Genomic DNA, 23,285 nt, shown 5'->3' on the forward strand with positions numbered 1-23,285 from the left:
GAATAATGTTGTGTCGTTGGAAGAGGAGGAGTTCAAGCAAATAGAGGTAACCAGTTACAGGATGAGACCAAAAATAAATGTCAGAAATAAAATGTGAAGAGTAGACAATTGTAGATCGAGAAACAACCAATGTAGATGCAGTGGTAGAGGGGCACGGAAGGTTGTAAAGAGGAGGTGCTGAAAAGCTGAGCTCATTAACTTGAGGAGAAGCAAAGGCCTATGGGGAGGGCCATGAAGAGGCTGGCAGAGGAGTGAAGGCAGCAGAGTACAAGAGTGTACATGAGAGTTGGAGTGAGGAGAAAGAGGGTCTTCTTAATGTTCAATGGATTTGGATGTGATGCTGTGGAAGGAGAGGTAATGAATTGGCGAAGTTTATGTGTGCGTTCAAAGAGGAACCCAAGCTTGTGAGTCTTCAGGAATGGTGTAAGGGAAGGCAGGGTAAAAGGCTATTTAGGGAGAGGATGAAAGGTGGGAGGGAGAGAGACAGACCACTTTGATCTTGGAAGAATATAACATGATTCATTGAAGTGCCACCCACTGGTGGATAGCAGAGAGACAGTTTAAATTTAGTAATAAGGGATGGGAAGGAGAAGAAAATCTGAGGGTTGCTCAGGAATAGTGTGTAATAGTTATATGAGATACCAGAAGAGGATATATGTTTACCATAAGAGGAGGTATAGAAGTTAAATATTAGTGGACCAATGACAGAACCTTTGGGGAAACCTACTGTAAGAGCGGTAGGATTAGAGGTGCCTGTGTTCCAAGAGATAGAGACGGATTGGTCAGACAAGTAGGACGCAATCCAATCAAGGGCAGAGTCCTGGATGCAGAGACTGGATAAAGGAACAGAGTAGACGGAATAAAAGCTGAGGGATTGAGAAAGATCAGTGTAGAAGATGGTTTTGAGTAGATTGCATTAGTGAGAAAGATGTAGACATAGGCTAGTAAAGTTTCCTTTGGAAACGAGAATGGAGAGGATTGCAGGGTCCCATGATCTCCATGTACCTGGTGATGCAGTTGAATATCCCATGTCCTATAATTTAAGTGCAGTGTGGAAGAGGGAGACTGTAGTAATGACATACAGTGGCGGCTGCAGGAGGGGAGGTCTGCTAGATGAAAGATCACGCACCCTATGGATGACATGGAAGTTGCAAGAGGAGTTGGACCTGATGCAGAAGGCGCAAGAATGATGGAGTAATCCAAAAGAGATGAAAGATTTGAGAAATTGAGTCTGTTTAAGCCAACGTGCTCCATCCTAGTTCCTTTGTCCAGTATAGTCTCAACAAAGAATAATTTCCAAATGTCTGTTGTTATGTAGGGCCCAACATCTCCATCCCCAAACCAGAATATGCCATGTTAAAAACCTGGCAAAATTGTACAAACCCTTTCCATTATTATTTATTTATTTATTTATTTCACTCCTTGCCACATCCAAATCACTCCATCAATACATATCAATCCTTTTATAAAAAGTACACAATTTCTTCACCACATTTTCTCCAAATAGACTGAGACTTCCCCAGTCTCCAGCAAAGGCCAGCACTTCCCTGCTGGCTCTGTAAGTTCCCAGGCCGTGAAGGCAACTATTTCCGCCACACTTTCATCAAGCCATCTCAGTGGCTGATGTCAGAGCCACTGTGAGGAGTAAAGAGTGCAGATGGTCATACTCCCTGTGGATACTGTGAAGCATTTGACAACTAGCTACTTTTATTCCCTGGAACACTCTGTCCTGCCCTGGCACTAGAATATTGGGAGAAAATTGGATTTTGAGAATAATAAAGCATGTATATACCAAGTAATTGGCAGGGCTATTGGGTGGAGAGTTTCTAAGATGGGAAGGAAGGTCAATATTTTGCAACTAATGATGGAGTTGCTAGTCGGAACAGGAAATTGTGATTGGGAGGAAGCAGCAGGTAAGAGTCATACGTTCATACCTTGCTTTTGCTATAAAAAGATCCACCTCACTGCAGGATGCCTAAGAGAGTAAGCTGGCCAAAGGAAGGGCGACAGCTCAGGGGTGGTGGTAAGACAGCCAAGTAAGGATAAAGAAGTGGTTAGAGTTGGTAAGGTGAAGGAGGATGAACGAATCTGAGTGAGGATGTTACGGTATCTTTGATCCTAAAGCTCTGGGAGATTAAATAAAGGGTAAGAGATAGCGGAGGTGATGGAACATAGTCAGGAGGTCAGCATGGCCTGAATGATAGTGCAGGGTCAACAGGAATACGACCTGAGGGATGAGATAAGGTTTGTGTTGCTGCTCGGCTTAGCAACGTCTAGGTCTGTTAAGGGAGTGGAAAGGGTCACCTTGTAGGAGGCAAGGAACGAAAGTGAATGGAACCTGCACTGCTCGACAAAGATTCAATGGGATGCTTATTTTGAGTGGTAGATTCAGGAGTGATCTATGTTGGTGGGCAAGGGTGAGAGGGAGTAAAATTATGAGCAGGGTAGTTGTTTTCAAGTGGAGAAATAAGGGCAGATATTAAACCGAAGAAGGTCTGTTCAGTGGAGGAGATCTGGGATGGAGTGAGTGCCTCTGGAAGATTTCTTTACCTCTGCTAGATGATGAGCTAGACAGTTATGGTTGGCATTGAGAGAGAGAGAGAGAGAGAGAGAGATAGTGAGAGAGAGAGAGAGAGAGAGAGAGAGAGAGAGAGACAGAGAGAGAGAGAGAGAGAGAGAGAGAGAGAGAGAGAGAGAGAGTGGATAGTGACAATGCTGGCGGAAATAGTTGTGTGGAAAGGGATGTTATGAAGAGGACAGCCAAGGCGAGGAAGCATGATTGGAAGATACAATCTAGAGGGCCTTATTCATGGAAGTGTTTTATGATGGCGCATTCCCATAGGAAAACGTTCCATGAATCAGGCCCAGAGTGTTGACATGGTGGTGGAGCTTGGTTGTTAGCAGTGGCTAGAGAGTAGTCTTACAGCGTGTAATCAAATTCCAGCCAGTAGACACTTGAGATTTCAGGCAGTTTGAAATCCATGAAGGCAATGGTGTCCTCAGTGACTAGGGAGCCGAGTAGGATCTCAAGGTCAAGGAAGAAAGAATTAAGGGGGATCAGGATGCCCAGGAGGCCCTTATAAGTGTAGAATAGATAAGAAAGTAGGAGTGAGGAGTTGAATACCAGTGTATGCTTGTTCGAAGGAGGAAGGGAGATAGCCATATGGCAGGAGTCATGCAGATGAGATAGCCTGGCTGTTATGAAGGTTTGCCAGATGCCCTATGGCCAGGGCCCTGCCTGACTTCAGTACTGCTTGTGATTCCCTCAAGCTCACCATGCTCTCTAAATAGTAGTTTGAAGTAGCTTTGTGGGTTAAGGGGGATACCGAGTCCTGTGCAACTTCAGGCAAAGTTTATTCCAGGTTACCAGGTAAGTCATGAGCATGTTAGTTCCTGACATGAACACTGGCCATCCACACACACCAGCATCCCCATCCAACTGACCTGGAACACTCCCCCACTCAAACCTCCAACCTTCCATAGTGACCTCACCACATTCCACACAACAAGACTCTCACTACAGACAAGCTACAACAAAGTTGTGGTTCAACAACCCAGGCTTAACTCTCAGGAGAAAGAGTGGAGTGGTTCACAAGTACAGTACACATGTTTCATTCATTCATTCATTTGTGAGTTTAATTTTGAAAAAAGACATTCAATAAAACGTTTACAAAAAACAGATATAAAAAATGTAATTGAAACAACCATCAAGATACACAATCTATAAAAAACATAATGGAGGTCATTACGACCCAGGCGGTAAGTACACCAACTTTACCACCATGGTGTAAACTATGTTTACACCATGGTGGATGGCGGATTTACCGCCCCATTCCAAGGTGAGTGGGGCGGTAAATCCCCATTTCCCATTTACCCTTCCCCATTCCCATTTTTGCCCCATAGGGCATAATGGGAGTGGGGAAGACGCTAATTACGGCACCGTAAATTACGGTGCCGTAATTAGCACCAAGGCGGTTTAGCGCCATGGATTTTAACGCCTGCTAAAAGCAGCCGTTAAAATTGGAATCAGGCGTTAAGGGTTAACGACGGCGTTAACCCTTGCCGCCTGGGTCGTGATGACCTCCAATATCTGCAATAAAAAAAGTAGTGTTAGTAAAATTAATTGGTAGAATCAGTATACGCTTTGCAATAAAGTGCTTCTAAATTTTAATACCCAACAAAAATAAATTAAAAGGACCCAGACAATTAAAAGAAATCGGCCTACAAGGAATAATACAAAGCAGGGTGACATCGGTTAAATCCCAAATCCCTCAATATCGGTATTAATGTATTAATGTTTTCTTTCTTATATGAGAATAAATGGAAAGAAATGCAAAAAAATCATTAAATCTTCTTGGGGCGCATTGCAAAGCAAACAATTTGCACCCCAAATATGTTAGACATGTACTTCAGAAATTGTAAAATCTTTGGAGGGAATCCTTTCACAGCTGGGTTCCAGTACAGAGAGAAATATAATGAAGCCAGCGAAAAACAGTAATTCTCCACCCTTGGGTATCTGATATTTGTCTTTTAAAAAGCATTTTGAATTTATTTTCATTATTGTTTAAAACCTTTTGAAAGAGTTGTGAACTTTTCATACTTGAGGCTGCAATTTCATAAAATTTGCTGAATGGAGATCTGTATAACACACTTCCTAGTTTATATACAAACAATACAATTGATAATAAAAAAAAATAACCAACTGAATGGCTTTGGCCAGTGATCACAGCATATTTAAATGCATCCAATTGTTACAAAAGTAGATGATCAGTGTTTGGATACATTTTCTCCGAAGGTAGGCTAGCAGGGTCATTTCAGGTTCTGCATGTTTCTCCACAACCTAAAAAAATAAGAAATGCAAAATGAATAGTAGTTTCCTGCAATGAAACCTAATAGATATGCACATCTGTTCTCCATCTGACTGGAAAAATATTTCTGATGTCTCCCAATTCCCAAACGCCTGACACAAATACTTCTCAAATGTTAGCCCTTGTAAAAATATGAAATCAGTGACTAAATGAATAAAAGCGCAATTGCTAATATATATTACTGTTTCAAAGCATTTGCAGAATTCATCAATTACTAGAAAGCTATAAATATGAAAGCATTTCAGCAGATCGCACAAGTCTCTAATGATCCTCTGTGAATGCGACAGCCAATCTCACATAGGGCTGATTCATTAAATAATTTACCAGAACAGAAGAGAAACCATGCATTTTACAAAGAGGGTAATGGTCGTACCTCTGTCTTAATGCTGACCTAGTCTTCTCTTTCAAGGAGCAAGACAGAAATTCTTTTAGCAACATGTGACTCAAATAACCCTTCTTCATGATTAAGTCAGAGTTACTATCAGTAACATCTTTCTGAATCACCATCTCATATGTTTTCTGTATTGTGTAACAACATTGACATATCCTCAACACATTGACATGTTTGTAATATACACACACTCTATACACACACTTTCTAAAGAATTCATAAATAAGGTAACATACAGTATCAACATCATGGATATATTTTCACTTGCTTTCACTTGCTCCTACATTTGACAAAAAGGGACAAATCCTTCTCACATCTGGCATGTAGTTCTCTGGTCAATTGTCTTGCCTCAAGCTGAATTTTATGAAAATTGATCAAGTTGGTAAAATAATAAATGCTGTTGAAATAAATGTTCACTGATATTTTTTTGTTGCTTTACATTTGATTCTTTCATGGCAAGTAGTGCTAAACAGTGCCTGAAGTGATTAGTCTTGTTGCGTTCTACTAGTTAAGATGAAAATAAATTGATTTAATGTCCTTTAATAACGCTTTGTGGTGAACCTTATATCCATGGCAATGTATAGGACAATCTGTTCAGCCTGCCTAAGGGCATCCAAAGTTTGCTCTGAGCCTGAATTGAGAGGTAAATCTGCCATGATACCGGAAAATGGAATTACCGTTACCGGCACTGGTGGAATTTCCACCAGATTACAAGTGCCGGTATGAGGCGTTAGTTCCCAGTCCATGGAGTCATCTATGACTCCATGGGGACTTTGCCAGTATTACAGGCAATTATTACCGGTATGGTGTCAGGATTACCTCCAGCTCTTAGCTGTTGTTAAATCCTCTACACCACCAGCAAACTTATAGCTGGCAGGTGCGGAAACCTGCTGGTATATGTTAAAACCAGAATGTTAATTCCTCACCTGCCAACTTGTAATGAGGCCGAATTGTTTGTCCAGCCGAAGAAGAAGGGAACTGAAATTATTAAATTGGGCAGGGATTTGGAGGGGGAGATGATGTTGGCTTCTCATGGGATAAGGATATTGATTACTGATAGGGTTTTGGAGGAGAATGGGTTTCCTCTTATGGTTGTGGGCCCTGTAGGTGCTGCTGGGCAGAGTAATGAGGGCACTGACTTCTTCAGGATACACACACAAAACGTGGGTGCTCGGATTAAGCCTAGCACTGAGAGAAGAGAAACAGGTACACAACTTGAGAGATCGTCTTTATGAGGCATGAGTGTTTGCATGTCCGCTTGGCCGGATTGACTATTTTGGGATATACATTATATTATATATTTGTATTGACAAATTTGACAAAGCGTAATATTTTTCAGATACATTGGCAGATAATAAGATGAGAGGTGTTTCACTGATTAGGCTCTCCATTGGTTACATTTACCATCAAACATTGGAGCCTGGATGATTAAGATGAAGACAAGTCAGAAATATAAGCAGATCATGATGGATTGATAGGCATCAGTGACAGATCTCCAAACCTTGAACCCAATATCCCACTAATTATGATATGTGGTGGTATAGTTTTTATTAAACATTAAGGGCCTCGTTACACGGTAGGCGGTGGACCAAGGTGCTATTAGCACCTTGGTCCATGCCGGTAAATTACCGGCACCGCCTTGGAGGAAAGGGGAATTACCACCCTATTCCAAGGTTGGTGGGGCGGTAATTCCCCCTTCCTCCATTGCCCTTCCCCATTCCCATTTTTGCCCCATAGGGCATAATGGGAATGGGGAAGGTGCTAATTACGGTACCGCAAATTGCGGTACCGTAATTAGTACCCTGGTCCCTTTGCGGGTTCCTACTTTAAGGGCTGGTCTACACCAGCCGTTAATGTTGGGTCCCGCAAAGGGACCTCGTAGTAAGGCGGTAAGGGTTAACGGTCACCGGTACCATTACCGGTGACCGTTAACCCTTACCGCCTTCCGCGTAATGAGGCCCTAAGTCTCTATATAGTTACCAAATTAGATAATGGGCCTCACTAGGACCCTGGCGGCTGCGGTATGAACGGTGCCAGTAAGGTACCGGCACCATTCATACTGTGCTGCCACATTACGAGTTTGCTCACGGTATGCATGTCTGGTCTGGCCAGATGTGCATACCCTCACCCGCGGGCAGACCAGGATGCTAACAACGGGCCAGTCATTAACGGGTCCGTTGTTAGCATCCTCCCCATTCCCATCCAAATGGGAATGGGGACGTACAGGGTCCGCATCCCGAAAATGGGATTTACCGGGCCCGCAAATGTCAGAATGGCCCAGTAAATCCCATTGTTCGGGACCCGAGTTTGGGGGTAGCCATGTCGCTAAAAACGGCATGGCTACCTCCAAACTCGTAATGAGGCCCAATGACTATGTACACTGGAAAACTTAGCATTGTCTCTGTCTCTCTCTTCAATTCTTTTCAGGACAGGGTTTCAACTAGTTTGAATGGTGCTGAGGTTATCAGGCCAGAGAAGGAATCATGCCCCACTCATTTATATATAAGAAAACTAGAATTCAAGGAAGATCATCATCATGAGCATGAGACACTTCTCTTTCTGCTGTGTCTTCATAGGCATAGTCTAGGAGAAGCATATCTGAAACATTAAACGTGATAATTGCTGTATTAATCCTGATGAAGGCCACTTTTCTGTAATGAAAAGACCAGTGAATTTTCTCCACTAGGTCGAAACATTGTCACCATTGTAGATATGTTTTTAAAACTGAGGAAGAACTGATCATGTTGCGCTCTGAGCTCAGTTGAAACATTATAGAGGGTTAGGATGAATATAAAACTATAAAGAATGTTCAGCATTGACATACTAGAACTCGGAGAACTCAGGGTCCTTTAACCCAGTGTTTTGAATTGTTCTCATATCACTTATGAACTAACCTCACTTTTTACCATTTATTTTAATTTGCATGATCATTGTGTGTCCCTTTTCTTTACCATACAGTGATACTGTGATTAACTAATATAAATATGTGATTTATATTTTGCTTCCTTTGTATGAGATGGAGTTACTTCCATAATAATACATGGGAGAGAGCTTGAACACATAATGATTGCTCTATCATGGGATCTCTAAGCAGGTTATCCTTAGAAAGAAAAGAAAGCTCATGATCTAAAATAGTAAATCACTGGGCTATCTGGTGGAATGTACCACTTGATGGTTACCTAGCCCTAATATTTGTGTTGAGTATGTATCAAATTTTAAAAGACACACTTTACACTGGTAGTACAATTACATAATTTCCTTTTTAAAATGGCTAAATTGGCTGCAAATACACCCCATTGACTCTCTCAAAACATCCTTCTTCTTGGAAATGGCCACACTCAGATTAAAACTAAGGATCTGTTTCTTCTGTATTAAAGCATTTTTTTTTAAATTTTGTGTGATGCTAATAATTGACAAAAAATAGAAAATAGCAAATGAATGTCTATATCCTGTAGCCTTATCCTCTGGTTCCTTTATGAGACTATACTCACCTCCCTCCTCCCCCGTTCAGACATTGAGCTCTCAGTGTGATGGTGACATTCCTGCAGGGCACACACAATGACAAAATATGTCTCCAAATACAACGCTGATCCCCAGCTTAACGGATGACGCTGTCGCTGCTGCTCTTATTCTATCTTTAACAATAAAGCAATACAGCACACCCTCTTCCACACCATTTTTTTAAGACTTCAGTGTTTTTTTCTGGTCGCACTGCCATCATTAATGGCTAGGGTGCCAATCGCCGCCCAACATGCGCCTTCCACGGATATGGAGTCAGAGAAACAGAGTGAGACAGAGCGAGACAGAGAGAGAGAGAAAGAGAATACAGAAAGCAAAAGAGAGGGTATTTATTTATTTTATTTTTTACACTTATGACAACGCCCAGATCACAGCGTTAGAACAGTACAAGTGAGAATGAGCAGAAGTCGCAGTATAGCTTGCGGTGTGGTATTTACCTATGGGCGACCATATTTAGTGTATGGAGCTAGACTATATTGATTGCCTGAAGCCAGGTTTGCACGGCTGCACATGAAGACCAGAACACGGCTGGTTCATTTCTCTACAGAGACAACCCTGAGTTTGCCTTCTCTCAAGGCCAGCATGCTATTCGCTGTTGCATGCACAGATACAAAGATAAGTTAGAGGTCAATCTGTTGATATAAAAGTGCCTGAGAAGCTCGGTATTAAACCAGGACAGTGAGTTATTTCTTCACAACTGTGTCTTAGGTTTGCTTAACAGTGGGTATTTTCTTTCACACATGGTGGTACTTTAGCATTATCTTGTGACCAAAGCAAGGCAACAGAGAGAAGAGAAAAGGGATGGGCTGTTAAGAAGCATAATAGTTGGTTAGCATTGCAATTGGAAATGCTGAGGGCAGGCATTGGGTGCAACACAGAGTCCCTCATTACGAGTCCGGCGGTAACCATGCCGCTATTGGTTGCAAGGCTGCCGCCGAATTCGCGTCGGAGTCCAGGACCTCGGAATGAGGACTTACCTGGCCATTCCAAGTTCGAAAGGCCTGGTAATTCCTCCCTCAAAAGAACCGGACATTGTCCTACCCCATTCCCATTTCAGCCCCCATAGGGCTGAATGGGAATGGGAGAGGGAGCAAACAACGGGCCATTACGAGATGGCCCGTTGTTTGCTCCCTCTTCCCCTCACAGGACCCGGTAAGCACGCCTGGTTTTCCCAGGCGTGCTTACCATGTCCCGCAAGGGGAACTCGCAATGCGGCGGTACGGAGTGAACGGCGCCGGCACCTATTACGGCGCTGTTCACTCTGTACCGCTAGGGTCGTAATGAGGCCCAGACTGTTGTTTTGTGTATCCTGCCACTTACCATGCTTTTGTCTCAAGCAGATCTCAGTACAAGCATGTATGAAAACCACAAATCCTCTAATTTATGGACTCTGAGACATAGGGCCTCATTACGGGTTTGGCGGTAGCCATGCCCTTAACAAGGGCATGGCTGCCTCCAAAACCGGGTCCTGGTTCCCTGAATGGAGAATTACCGGGCCATTCCGAGTTCGGAGGGCCCGGTAATTCCTCCCTCAGGGAACCCGGGCCCAGACCTTCCCCATTCCCATTTGAGCCCCCATAGGGCTCAATAGGAATGGGAGCGGGAGCTAACAACGGGCCGATTACGACCGGCCCGTTGTTAGCTCCCTGGTCCCCTCGCGGAACCCGGTAATGAGGCCTGGTTTTACCAGGCGTCCTTATCGGATCCCGCGAGGGGACCTCATAATATTGCAGAATGGTGTTAACGAGCCCGCCTCCATTAGCGGAGCCCGTTAACCCATTCCGCAATTCCTATAATGAGGCCCATAGTGTCTTACCCTAGTTCTAGCCCCTCATGCTAGTTCTAGTCTCTCCTCCTAGACCTAGGGCCTCGGAAGGCGGTAAGGGTTGCCCCTATGGGGCAAAAATGGAAATGGGGAAGGGCCATGGAGAAAGGGGGAATTACCGCCCGCCAACCTTGGAATGGGGTGGTAATTCCCCTTTTCTCCATGGTGGTACCGGTATGGTGCCGGCGGCAACCATGGTGCTAATAGCACCATGGTTTACTGCCTTCCGTTTAAGGAGGCCCCTAGTCTCTGATGCTAGTCATAGGGCCCCATTCTAAGTTTACAGGTTCGGAGACAAAGGTGCCGGTAAGCTTACAGGCACTGTTGTTTCCAGCCTGGCAAACTATGGATTTCCCTGCCAGAGCCGCTGTGCCCGACAGGTCTGACCCTGCCGGGCACAGTGGTCACGGCTGGCAAAGCCATCACAGAAGCACTGGCACCGTTAACAATGCTGCCAGTGCTTCTGTGTCCCCATTCCCATAGAGTCGGAAATGGGGATTACTGCTGACCTACAACAGTCCCTATATGATATAGGTTTTAAGCAGCAGGTTTTTGCACCTACACATGTGCTTGGTCATACTTTGGACTGGCTTTCGGTCCTTAATGATACCTGCCCTAACGTCTCGACTCTATCTTGCCCGTGGTCTGATCACGCTTTTGTTCACTTTTCCCTTGCAGCACCATTTTCGATGAAAATAAAGAATAAGCTGAAATGCTCTGTCCTGTCACGCAACTTAAAACGGTTTAGCTTGACGAATATTGAACCCTTACTAGATCACAATCTCAGTTTTTCGAATGATACCCCTCTTCATGTCATGTCACTCTGTTTAGCTTCAAATATGACCCTTATCTCTAACACACTTGCTCCACTGAAGCAAAAAAAAAACAAAATGAAGAGCGTTATAAAAGTCAACCCTGGTTTACCGCTGAGCTTCGAAAACAAAAAGCCCAAACCCTGAAGGGGTTTTACTGCTGGAAGGTATCCCCTGGTCCAGTATCCTTAGCATCTTATAAAACCCTAGCCATGGATTATAAATCGGCCATTTTGGAAACAAAAAAGAAATTTCATAATACTAGAATATCAAATACACAGTCGGATGTTAAAGAAATCTTTAAAATTCTAAAAGAGTGAGAGCTAGTTCCACAGTCTGTGGATCAAATAGTTTTAAAAGATGCCAAGTGGTGTCAGCAAATACAAGATGGCATTCAAGAAAAACTCCAAGGTATCAGAAGGAACATACTTGGTAAAAAGAAGGATTTCCATCTGCGGTAGATACTTGTTCCCAGAAGCCCTTTACGTGTAACCCGGCCATTGCACAATTTAATTTTTAACCCATATCGGAGGAGGCCTTGAAGAAAGTTATTGAACAGCTGAAAGCAACTCACTGCAGAGGCGGTTCCTGTTTGTCCCTGATCTTAAAAACTTGTCCACCATCCCTCATTAAGGCCATTTGTAAGTTTGTGAACACCTCGTTGCATGTTGGCAATGTCCCGGATGATCTAAAACAGACTATGGTCACTGCTATTTTGAAAGAAACGGGGCTACCTAGGGTCAATCCTCTTAACTAACGTCCTATCTCAAATCCCCCTTTCTTGTTAAAAATACTAGAAAGGGTAGGTTATGGCCAAATCTCAGAACACCTTTCTCAGTATCCTATTCTGAACCCTCACCAATCTGGATTTAGACCAAGCTATGGCACTGAGACCTCACTTCTGAAGCTGAAATCTAGACTCCTGGGTCATCTAGACAAGGGTTCTCTCTCCCTTTTAATATTCTTGGACCTGTCAGCGGCATTCGACTTGGTCGAACACTCGATATTGATCTCTAGATTGGTGGAAGTTGCCAATTATTCGCCCACAGCCGTATCCTGCATCACATCCTTCTTGGACAATAGACACAGCAGACTATGCTCCGATGAGGCAGAGGCTTCCCCACTCCGAGTTCTTTTTGGGGTCCCTCAAGGGGCAAGTACGTCCCGATGTCTCTACAACATTTTCATGGCCCCGTTCTTCTCACTTTTAGAGTTGGAAGGGGTCATGTTCTTGAACTACTGCAGTAGTCTTTTGGTTGTTCTCTGTAAGCAGGATATTAGCAACTGGGCTGTTAGAGATATGGTTGGTTTGTCTTGCCGAAATCATGTTTCTGAGGCTAGAAGCTCGCTTCATTGGCTACCAGTGGAAGCACCGACCAAGTTTAGGCTATTGGTCATAACATTTAAGGGCAGGCTAGGCCTGAAGCCTTCCTAGCTGCAGGAGCATATCATGTCATTGAGATGGTTAACGAGAAAGGACTCAGGTCTAGCGGGCAGAACTATTTGTTCTTACCGAGAAGTAAAACAATGAAAGCGGAGAATGGTGCCTTCTTTCTGGCAGGCCCTAAGCTTTGGAATCAGCTCCGGGCAGCCTTAAGAATCCAGGGTTCGCTGACAGCATTTAAAAAAGACTAAAAAACCCTGTTATTCTCCTGAACTCAATCCTTGTCTCTCTTCATTCTCATGCCATCGATATCTGACTGCACTCTCCATGTTTTTTGTTTGTTTGTATTACTGTACACGCCCTAATGCCTCTGGGTCCATGGTGCGCATTACAAATAATATAAAGTGAAGTAAATGAACCAAATTGCTGGCACCTGAATTCCCAGCCACAGGACTTGGAATAGCCCGGTGGCAACGGAAAGTCAGTTGCCGGTAATTTTTTACGAGTCTGGCGGCAACCCGCCGGTAGCACTGGCAGGGTTACCGCCAGACCCGTAATGAGGCCCTTAGTCTTAGTCATAGTCGTAGCCATTTTCATAGTCCCGGTCCCAGTTCTTGTCACAGTCGTAGTCCTCATCATAGTGCTAGTCCTCATTAAAGCTGTAGTCCTCATCACAGGTGCCATCACAGTCCTAGTCCTCATCACAGTCGCAGTCCTTGTCACAGGACTAGCTAGAGCAAGTACCCATCACATTACTAGCACTCATCGCTGTCTTAATGATAATGATGATATGATGATATGATAGGGTATTTATAACGTGCTTAATAGCCAGAGGTTTCTAAGCGCGGACCCCGGGATCAAACCTGTGTTGCTCCGTGTCGTCTTGCTTCCAAGGCGAGCACGTTGTCCCTAAGCTATCGAGATGTGTTATTCATATAGCGATTACGCCTCAGCAATGTACATATTACATGTTTACATACATTATTCATCCCAACCGAAATTGGTACTCATTTATCAACCTCGGAAGGATGAAAGGCTGAATTGGCCTTGACAGATTTTGAACCTGTGACAGGCAGATGAAACATAGATAACAGCAGCAAGCGCTCAACACGCTGAGCTATCTTATCAGCTAGTCACAGTACTTGCCCTCATCACATTTTGGGTGCTCATCACAGTCCTAGCCCTCATCACAGTCCTCGTCCTCCTCATAGTTGAAGTTATAGTCACAGCTTGTGTGTCCTAGTTGTTTTTATTCTTTTTATGGCAAGAAGAGTTTTGGCTGTGAAATTACATGAATGTATGTGTGATCATGGTTCATTCACTCTAATGATAAAAAGGATGTCTGAACTATCTGTAAAGCCTGCCTGGAAATAGAGCGGTTTTTGAGGCACTCAGAGCGGAAGGCACCCCTGGGCATGGGTATTTTGAGAACACAGGATCAAGTCTACCCAGCCAACGATCGGAGACTAACTTAAGGGTTCTGTTCCAGTTTTCCTGCTTTTTTCACTTTGTATTTCAAGTACAAAAAAGAAACAGGGTGGCATAGGGCGTGTCAAATGTTTGTTGATGCGTCTCTATTTAACAACCAGAGCATTTTGAAGATGAGGCATTTGGTGGCAGGTGACAGTACACAAGGCAGTGAGTCAGTGATCCAGAGTGACTATTATAAAGGGATGTCCCTTTCGTATGTGCAAATATAGGGTTATTAGAAATGGGAGGGGTGCATAGGAATTGGAGGGTGAATCAAGAACTGTTCGCCGGTGACCCTTGCATGCATTTCATTCCCCTAGTGTCTCCCAGGTACAGCAGGAAAACCCGGAAGGAATTTGCTTAGGCTCCCATTACTTTGCATAAAGCTGCACTCGGCTCTTCTTGACTCTATAACGATCTATGAGACTCTATGGGAATGGGGATTAACGAAATTGCCGGTGCCTGAGGTTTGTTTATGTGATTTGTGTAGGTTTCAAGTCTTCTCTATGAAGCAGAATATTATGTCAGCCCTGGGAACTGGACCATTTACACATATCCGAAACAACTAGAACTGACACGGTATACAGTCAGGTACCTAAATTACAGAATGAGGTTAAATCTCAGCTTCACCACTTAAACAAAGTGTGGGATCCTGAGCAAATCCCACTGCACCTTATCAGCCAGAAGGTACGGTATTAAACCAAGCCTCACTCATGGTTTAGTAGTCTGGAGCACAATACGTGACCAAGCCAACAACACATGCGTGTGACAGTGAAAATGTCTCTTTGTTGCAGCATAATGTGTTGTTTCCAAATATGTGAGTCACCCTAAGTACCTTGGTTCTGGGTGCAGTTGGTGATTGTTTAGAGGGGTTTTAGTAAATTAAAATTCATATATACCTTGCTTACATTCTTTAATGGCTGAAGAGAAGCAAATTACTTTAGTTATGCCTTTATCTGCAGGGAAAGTGATCGGGAAAATGAGTTGCATAGCAAATTAAATGCTTTTGCAGCAAGAACATCTAGGAGTGTGTACTTCAGACAGTGAACATATGCTTGAGACGTCTAAACTGAAGTTTATTTTGCAATATTGTCTTCTAAGTTTTGTCAGTTATATGGAAGGACTTTCAATACAATTAATAAAGTAAAACACTTGTGTATAGGCGTGCTATGAATAAAATATCATATCATGAAACCAGCTTTTGTTTATATTGCAATGATTTTATAAGGGTGTGGCAGAGTTGGGGTTTTTGGGGTGCATTCTAATGTTGCACCCTCTGGCTATAGTGTCTAGAAATGTCCCTGACATATGCTTAGCACTGTCTAAATGCATCTCTAGACCATTCATACCAAGATGACATGTATTGTGACGGGCCCTCCTACTGTTAGATCCCATGAAAATAAACACTTGGTGTACATTTCCTAATTAGTATCCAGCGAGGGACAATGAGATTATAATAAGCGATATCATTGACCCTCGCTGAGTCTTTACCTGCCAACAAAGCCTTGCTGCAAGTAGCATTCACTATTCGAATTGTCACCATGGAAAGAGAGCAGGGACCATCTTTAGTCCCGTCTCCCCGTTCTCTGGCACCCATCTTCTTTGTTTACCTTTTATTAATCCCTTTTTAATGGCTGCCATGGAAAGGGAGAAGGGAATACATGCGTTAAGGCCCTTGCTTCGCAAGGGCATTTAACTATGGGCCCCAGGGCATTACCTGAAGTGGTGATCACCCCCCAGCTATGGACTTATTACTTAAAGACAACCTTTGATGCTCGACTTTAGAGCAGCAGGAAAAGCATCGTAAATCCTTTACAATCAGGATTAGCTGACCATTAAAATAATTCCTTACACATTCTGGTCATAAGCACCATCAGACGGCAAGCCACAAATATAGTATTGAAATTTCAGGACCTCATGCTATTCTCCCCACACTTAACTGGGGGATCTACGTTGTGAACCCGAATCCCAAAAACTCAAATGACAAAATTGCGAAACCCACTTGTTCCCATGTTGTAAATCGACCTTTTGTGATTTTGTTTTTTCCCCCCGCCGGCCATTTAATATATTTGAGGAACACTGCTGCAACCCGCACAGCCCATAATACCGAACTAGGGGAGCGGGAGACACCCCACAACCCCTGCTCCCCCTTTTCCTTAATATGGGCTTCAACGTTTTATACCAGGCCGAATGCACAGTAAACATTCATTCGAACTATGTTTTCAAATTTTTGGGGTACACCCATAACTGGGTAGTGCCAGCTAACTAAGGGGAGAATAGGATGAGACGCTGATAGTCCAGCACTCGCACGTTCCCTTGACAAACCACCACACCCTGAAATGGACACACAAACACCCACACACACACACACACACACCCATTAGATACACTTGTGTACATGGAGAGTGAAGGGTGGCCTTCTTTGTTGGAGGAGGTATGCAGTGTACATGCATGCTACAGGAAGGTGGGTGACTGATCTCCCCTGTGGTGTGTCAGCATTGAGTATTAATTTTCCTACATGACGTAGAGGTGGTCACTGAATGGGGAGCATTAGGCAGGAAAAGGCTGTTTCTCGTTGACCACAAAGTGCTAAACTGTTGCAACCGCCTTAATCCTTTACAAAGTCCGATTGTTTTAATCGGTATAGTTTAATCCACTGAAATCAATATTTGCCCTTGAGAGAGACCGATCGGCTGCTTGTGTAAGTCGGCTCCGCGCTCCATCGTCACATCCTCAGACCGACTCTGGGCTGGGGCAACAAGGATGTCAGACTCTGACTCTTGCAAGGAGCGGAAGCCAAGGAGGGGCACTGTGAAGCCGCATGCATTGCCACTGTACAATGCACAGGAGCGGGCCAGCACAGCAATGCTGCACAATGACCCTCGGAGGGAAATCGCAAGTGTGACAGAAAACAAACACACCTCTGTGTTTTCCCAGCCACCCTAGAGTTCGCTTTGATGTTTCCATGGAGTACACATCCAATTCAATCAACATCATGCAATTTGAATAACCAATACAGTGGGCCTCATCACGAGTTTGGAGGTAGCCATGCCGTTTTTGGCGGCATGGCTACCCCCAAACTCGGGTCGGGTCCGGGTCTGGGTCCCGGTCCCGCAAAATGGGAATTACCAGCCCATTCCGACGTTATCCTCGCTCTAGCCCTAGTCTTAGTCTTAGTCATAGTCATAGCCATTTTCATAGTCCTGGTCCCAGTTCTTGTCACAGTCGTAGTCCTCATCATAGTGCTAGTCCTCATTAAAGCTGTTGTCCTCATCACAGGTGCCATCACAGTCCTAGTCCTCATCACAGTCGCAGTCCTTGTCACAGGACTAGCTAGAGCAAGTACCCATCACATTACTGGCCCTCATCGCTGTCTTAATGATAATGATGATATGATGATATGATAGGGTATTTATAACGTGCTTAATACCCAGAGGTTTCTAAGCGCGGACCCCGGGATCAAACCTGTGTTGCTCCGTGTCGTCTTGCTTCCAAGGCGAGCACGTTGTCCCTAAGCTATCGAGATGTGTTATTCATATAGCGATTACGCCTCAGCAATGTAGATATTACATATTTACATACATTATTCATCCCAACCGCAGTTGGTACTCATTTATCAACCTCGGAAGGATGAAAGGCTGAATTGGCCTTGACAGAATTTGAACCTGTGACCGGCAGATGAAACATAGATAACAGCAGCGAACGCTCAACCCGCTGAGCTATCTTATCAGCTAGTCACAGTCCTTGCCCTCATCACATTTTCGGTGCTCATCACAGTCCTAGCCCTCATCACAGTCCTAGTCCTCCTCATAGTTGAAGTTATAGTCACAGCTTGTATGTCCTAGTTGTTTTGATTCTTTTTATGGCAAGAAGAGTTTTGCCTGTGAAATTACATGAATGCATGTGTGATGATGGTTCATTCACTCTAATGATAAAAAAGATGTCTGAACTATCTGGTGCTTCAAACATCTGTAAAGTCTTGCTGGGAATAGAGTGGTTTTTTGAGGCACTCAAAGCAGAAGGCACCCCTGGGCATGGGTATTTTGAGAACACAGGATCAAGTCTACCCAGCCAACGATCGGAGACTAACTTAAGGGTTCTGTTCCAGTTTTCCTGCTTTTTTCACTTTGCATTTCAAGGACAAAAAAAACAGGGTGGCATAGGGCGTGTCAAATGTTTGTTGATGCGTCTCTATTTAACAACTAGAGCATTTTGAAGATGAAGCATTTGGTGGCAGGTGACAGTACACAAGGCAGTGAGTCAGTGATCCAGAGTGACTATTATAAAGGGATGTTCCTTTCGAAGTGCAAATATAGGGTTATTAGAAATGGGAGGAGTGCATAGCAATTGGAGGGTTAATCAAGAACTGTACGCCGGTAACCCTTGCAAGCATTTCATTCCCCTAGTGTCTCCCAGGTACAGCAGGAAAACCTGGAAGGAATTTGCTTAGGCTCCTATTACTTTGCATAAAGTGGCACTCGGCTCTTCTTGACTCTATAATGATCTATGAGACTCTATGGGAATGGGGATTAACAAAATTGCCGGTGCCTGAGGTTTGTTTATGTGATTTGTGTAGGTTTCAAGTCTTCTCTATGAAGCAGAATATTATGTCAGCCCTGGGAACTGGATCATTTACACATATCCGAAACAACTAGAACTGACACGGTATACAGTCAGGTACCTAAATTACAGAATGAGGTTAAATCTCAGCTTCACCACTTAACCAAAGTGTGGGATCCTGAGCAAATCCCACTGCACCTTATCTGCCAGAAGGTACGGTATTAAACCAAGCCTCACTCATGGTTTAGTAGTCTGGAGCACAATACGTGACCAAGCCAACAACACATGCGTGTGACAGTGAAAATGGGCCTCATTACAACTCAGGCGGTCCGGAAATAACGGTGGCGGTAAACCCGTCGCCACCGTTGTTTCTGAACCGCCTGATCCCGACTCCTGCAGGCGGGAGGTGATGTTCCCGCCAGGTCTGACCTGGCGGGTTAAATATGCCCGCCTGCAGGCGGACGAGGAAACACCGGCAGCATTACAAGATGCTGCCGGTGTTTCCATGATCCCCATTCCCATCGAGTCCCATAGGACTCGATGGGAATGGGGATTAACACCATTCCGCCTCAGTGATTCCTTGAAAACCGGGGTTGTAATGCCCCGGTAATTCCGGGAATCACGGAGGTGGAATGGTAATACGAGTCCGGCGGTAACCAGGCGTTTTTACCGCCGCGGTTACCGCCAGACTCGTAATGAGGCCCAATGTCTCTTTGTTGCAGCACCTTCGCCATAGAAAAAAATGTGTTGTTTCCAAATATGTGAGTCACCCTAAGTACCTTGGTTCTGGGTGCAGCTGGTGATTGTTGAGAGGGGTTTCAGTAAATTAAAATTCATATATACCTTGCTTACATTCTTTAATGGCTGAAGAGAAGCAAATTACTTTAGTTATGCCTTTATCTGCAGGGAAAGTGATCGGGAAAATGAGTTGCATAGCAAATTAAATGCTTTTGCAGCAAGAACATCTAGGAGTGTGTACTTCAGACAGTGAACATATGCTTGAGACGTCTAAACTGAAGTTTATTTTGCAATATTGTCTTCTAAGTTTTGTCAGTTATATGGAAGGACTTTCAATACAATTAATAAAGTAAAACACTTGTGTATAGGCGTGCTATAAATAAAATATCATATCATAAAACCAGCTTTTGTTTATATTGCAATGATTTTATAAGGGTGTGGCAGAGTTGGGGTTTTTGGGGTGCATTCTAATGTTGCACCCTCTGGCTATAGTGTCTAGAAATGTCCCTGACATATGCTTAGCACTGTCTAAATGCATCTCTAGACCATTCATACCAAGATGACATGTATTGTGACGGGCCCTCCTACTGTTAGATCCCATGAAAATAAACACTTGGTGTACATTTCCTAATTAGTATCCAGCGAGGGACAATGAGATTATAACAAGCGATATCATTGACCCTCGCTGAGTCTTTACCTGCCAACAAAGCCTTGCTGCAAGTAGCATTCACTATTCGAATTGTCACCATGGAAAGAGAGCAGGGACCATCTTTAGTCCCGTCTCCCCGTTCTCTGGCACCCATCTTCTTTGTTTACCTTTTATTAATCCCTTTTTAATGGCTGCCATGGAAAGGGAGAAGGGACTACATGCGTTAAGGCCCTTGCTTTCGCAAGGGCATTTAACTATGGGCCCCAGGGCATTACCTGAAGTGGTAATCACCCCCCAGCTAGGGACTTATTACTAAAAGACAACCTTTGATGCTCGACTTTAGAGCAGCAGGAAAAGAATCGAAAATTCTTTCCAATCAGGATTAGCTGACCATTAAAATAATTCCTTACACATTCTGGTCATAAGCACCATCAGACGGCAAGCCACAAATATAGAACTGAAATTTCAGGACCTCATGCTATTCTCCCCTCACTTAACTGGGGGATCTACGTTGTAAACCCGAATCCCAAAAACTCAAATGACAAAATTGCGAAACCCACTTGTTCCCATGTTGTAAATCGACCTTTTGTGATTTTGTTTTTCCCCCCGCCGGCCATTTAATATATTTGAGCAACACTGCTGCAACCCGCACAGCCCATAATACCGAACTAGGGGAGCGGGAGACACCCCACAACCCCTGCTCCCCCTGTTCCTTAATATGGGCTTCAACGTTTTATACCAGGCCGAATGCACAGTAAACATTCATTCGAACTATGTTTTCAAATTTTTGGGGTACACCCATAACTGGGTAGTGCCAAGCTAACTAAGGGGAGAATAAGATGAGACCCTGATAGTCCAGAACTCGCACGTTCCCTTGACAAACCACCACACCCTGAAATGGACACACAAACACCCACACACACACACACACACACCCATTAGATACACTTGTGTACATGAAGAGTGAAGGGTGGCCTTCTTTGTTGGAGGAGTTATGCAGTGTACATGCATGCTACAGGAAGGTGGGTGACTGATCTCCCCTGTGGTGTGTCAGCATTGAGTATTAATTTTCCTACATGACGTAGAGGTGGTCACTGAATGGGGAGCATTAGGCAGGAAAAGGCTGTTTCTCGTTGACCACAAAGTGCTAAACCGTTGCAACCGCCTTAATCCTTTATAAAGTCTGATTGTTTTAATCGGTATAGTTTAATCCACTGAAATCAATATTTGTCCTTGAGAGAGACCGATCGGCTGCTTGTGTAAGTCGGCTCCTCGCTCCATCGTCATATCCTCAGACCGACTCTGGGCTGGGGCAACAAAGATGTCAGACTCTGACTCTTACAAGGAGCGGAAGCCAAGGATGGGCACTGTGAAGCCACATGCATTGCCACTGTACAATGCACAGGAGCGGGCCAGCACAGCAATGCCGCACAATAACCCTCGGAGGGAAATCGCAAGTGTGACAGAAAACAAACACACCTCTGTGTTTTCCCAGCCACCCTAGAGTTCTCTTTGATGTTTCCATGGGGTACAGATCCAATTCAATGAACATCATGCAAATTGAATAACCAATACAGTGGGCCTCATTGCGAGTTTGGAGGTAGCCATGCCGTTTTTAGCGGCATGGCTACCCCCAATCTCGGGTTCGGGTCCGGGTCCCGGTCCCGCAAAATGGGAATTACCGGCCCATTCCGACCTTTGCGGGTCCACTAATTCCCATGCGTGGGACCCGGTACATCCCCATTCCCATTGAGCCCCCATAGGGCCGGCCATTCCTCTTGCATGTTCTGTCAGATGGCCCGGTTCTTTATGGGGCTCAGAAACATTCACACCTGTAAATGTAACATAAAATGAACAACTGTACATGCCAAAATAATTGACTTTGCCAATGTTTATCTTATTTATTTATTTGTTTTTGGTTTTAAAAGAAAAACCTTTACAAAAGAATAGTGCCTTTCCAAAGATAAAATTGCAATAGGATCTCGGAAACCAGGGAATGACTGGAATAACTGGAGGGGCCAAAAAGTGTCAACCAGGAAGCTCGATAGGCCGTGTCGTCTTTTGATACTTTGTTAGTATAGTAAGTTTCTCTGAGACTTTTACTATCGCTGCAGTGAGCATAATTTCCTGGCCGGAGATCAGTCTGTTCCAGAATGCATCTTGGTTTAGACTCACTTCTCTGCTTACAAATCTCCTCAGTAAAGACACTCTTATGGGCCATGTGCCTTTGCATTCCAGCAGTAGATGTTTCAATGTTTGGAGGTTCGAAGTTTTACAAATTTCACAGAATTTTGTTACCTTCTCTCCCTGGTTTCTTTGAGCCAATATTTCTCCTGTATAGGCTAGGTTCAGTCTCAGTCTGAGAAAGCTGTTTCTTATCTCTCGATCTGGGAATTTTTCCAGGTAACGTGGCATGGTGCCAAGTTTCCTATCTACTATCAAGAAGGAGTTTAATGTTTTTAGGTTTCTGACTCCTGTGATTGTTTCGATCCAGTCAGCCGTTTTTAGTTTTTTTTTTACTTCCAAGGGGTTTTGTAGAAGGGTTTCTGTTGGTAAATCGAGCTTATGCAGAATCTGTCCAATCTTTTCTTCTAAGCTCGATAATTGATTTGATTTTGCTTTCTTTAAATGTTGGTTTATATCGAAAAAAAGAGTGGCCCTGCTGGCTATGATTATATTACGATAGAGCGACAGAAGTTTCCACTCTGCACGGCAGCTCAAGGAGGTCAGGCCTAGTTCGAACCTCAGACTGACTGACAAAGTGCACATTGGTAGGAAAATGGACGATTTCCAAATGAGTCCCTCAATTTTATTCCAATCGTAGTTCCACAGCAGAGGTTTTGCCTCCAGTCCATAGAGGAGGACAGGAACTGCTTTGCCTACGTAGAATTTCTTGAGTGGGGAAAATGAAAATTTACAAAATTTTCCGTTTAGGTTTTTCATTTGTGCAATAATTTTCGAGGTCTTACTGAGAATTGATGAATTCACCTTGTTGGCAGTTGGATGGGCTAAGACTTCATATCCCAGGTATGTGAGCTCATCTACTCGGGGAATTGCCTTATTGTCCAA

At 44.0% G+C, this 23,285-nt stretch overlaps 1 protein-coding gene across 1 annotated transcript in view; it reads right to left on the bottom strand.

Annotated features, from left to right (window-relative positions):
* Positions 1 to 23,285, bottom strand: part of LOC138468215 (xanthine dehydrogenase/oxidase-like) — a 551,126-nt gene that overhangs the window by 400,997 nt on the left and 126,844 nt on the right. The window contains exon 2 of the mRNA XM_069608675.1: positions 4,783 to 4,840. Within this exon, the coding sequence (XP_069464776.1) occupies positions 4,783 to 4,840 (58 nt within the window). The remainder of the gene's footprint in view (positions 1 to 4,782; positions 4,841 to 23,285) is intronic.

This window comes from Ambystoma mexicanum, chromosome 4q, assembly GCF_040938575.1.
Source record: "Ambystoma mexicanum isolate Mex_15411 chromosome 4q, UKY_AmexF1_1, whole genome shotgun sequence".
NCBI classification, from domain to species: domain Eukaryota; kingdom Metazoa; phylum Chordata; class Amphibia; order Caudata; family Ambystomatidae; genus Ambystoma; species Ambystoma mexicanum.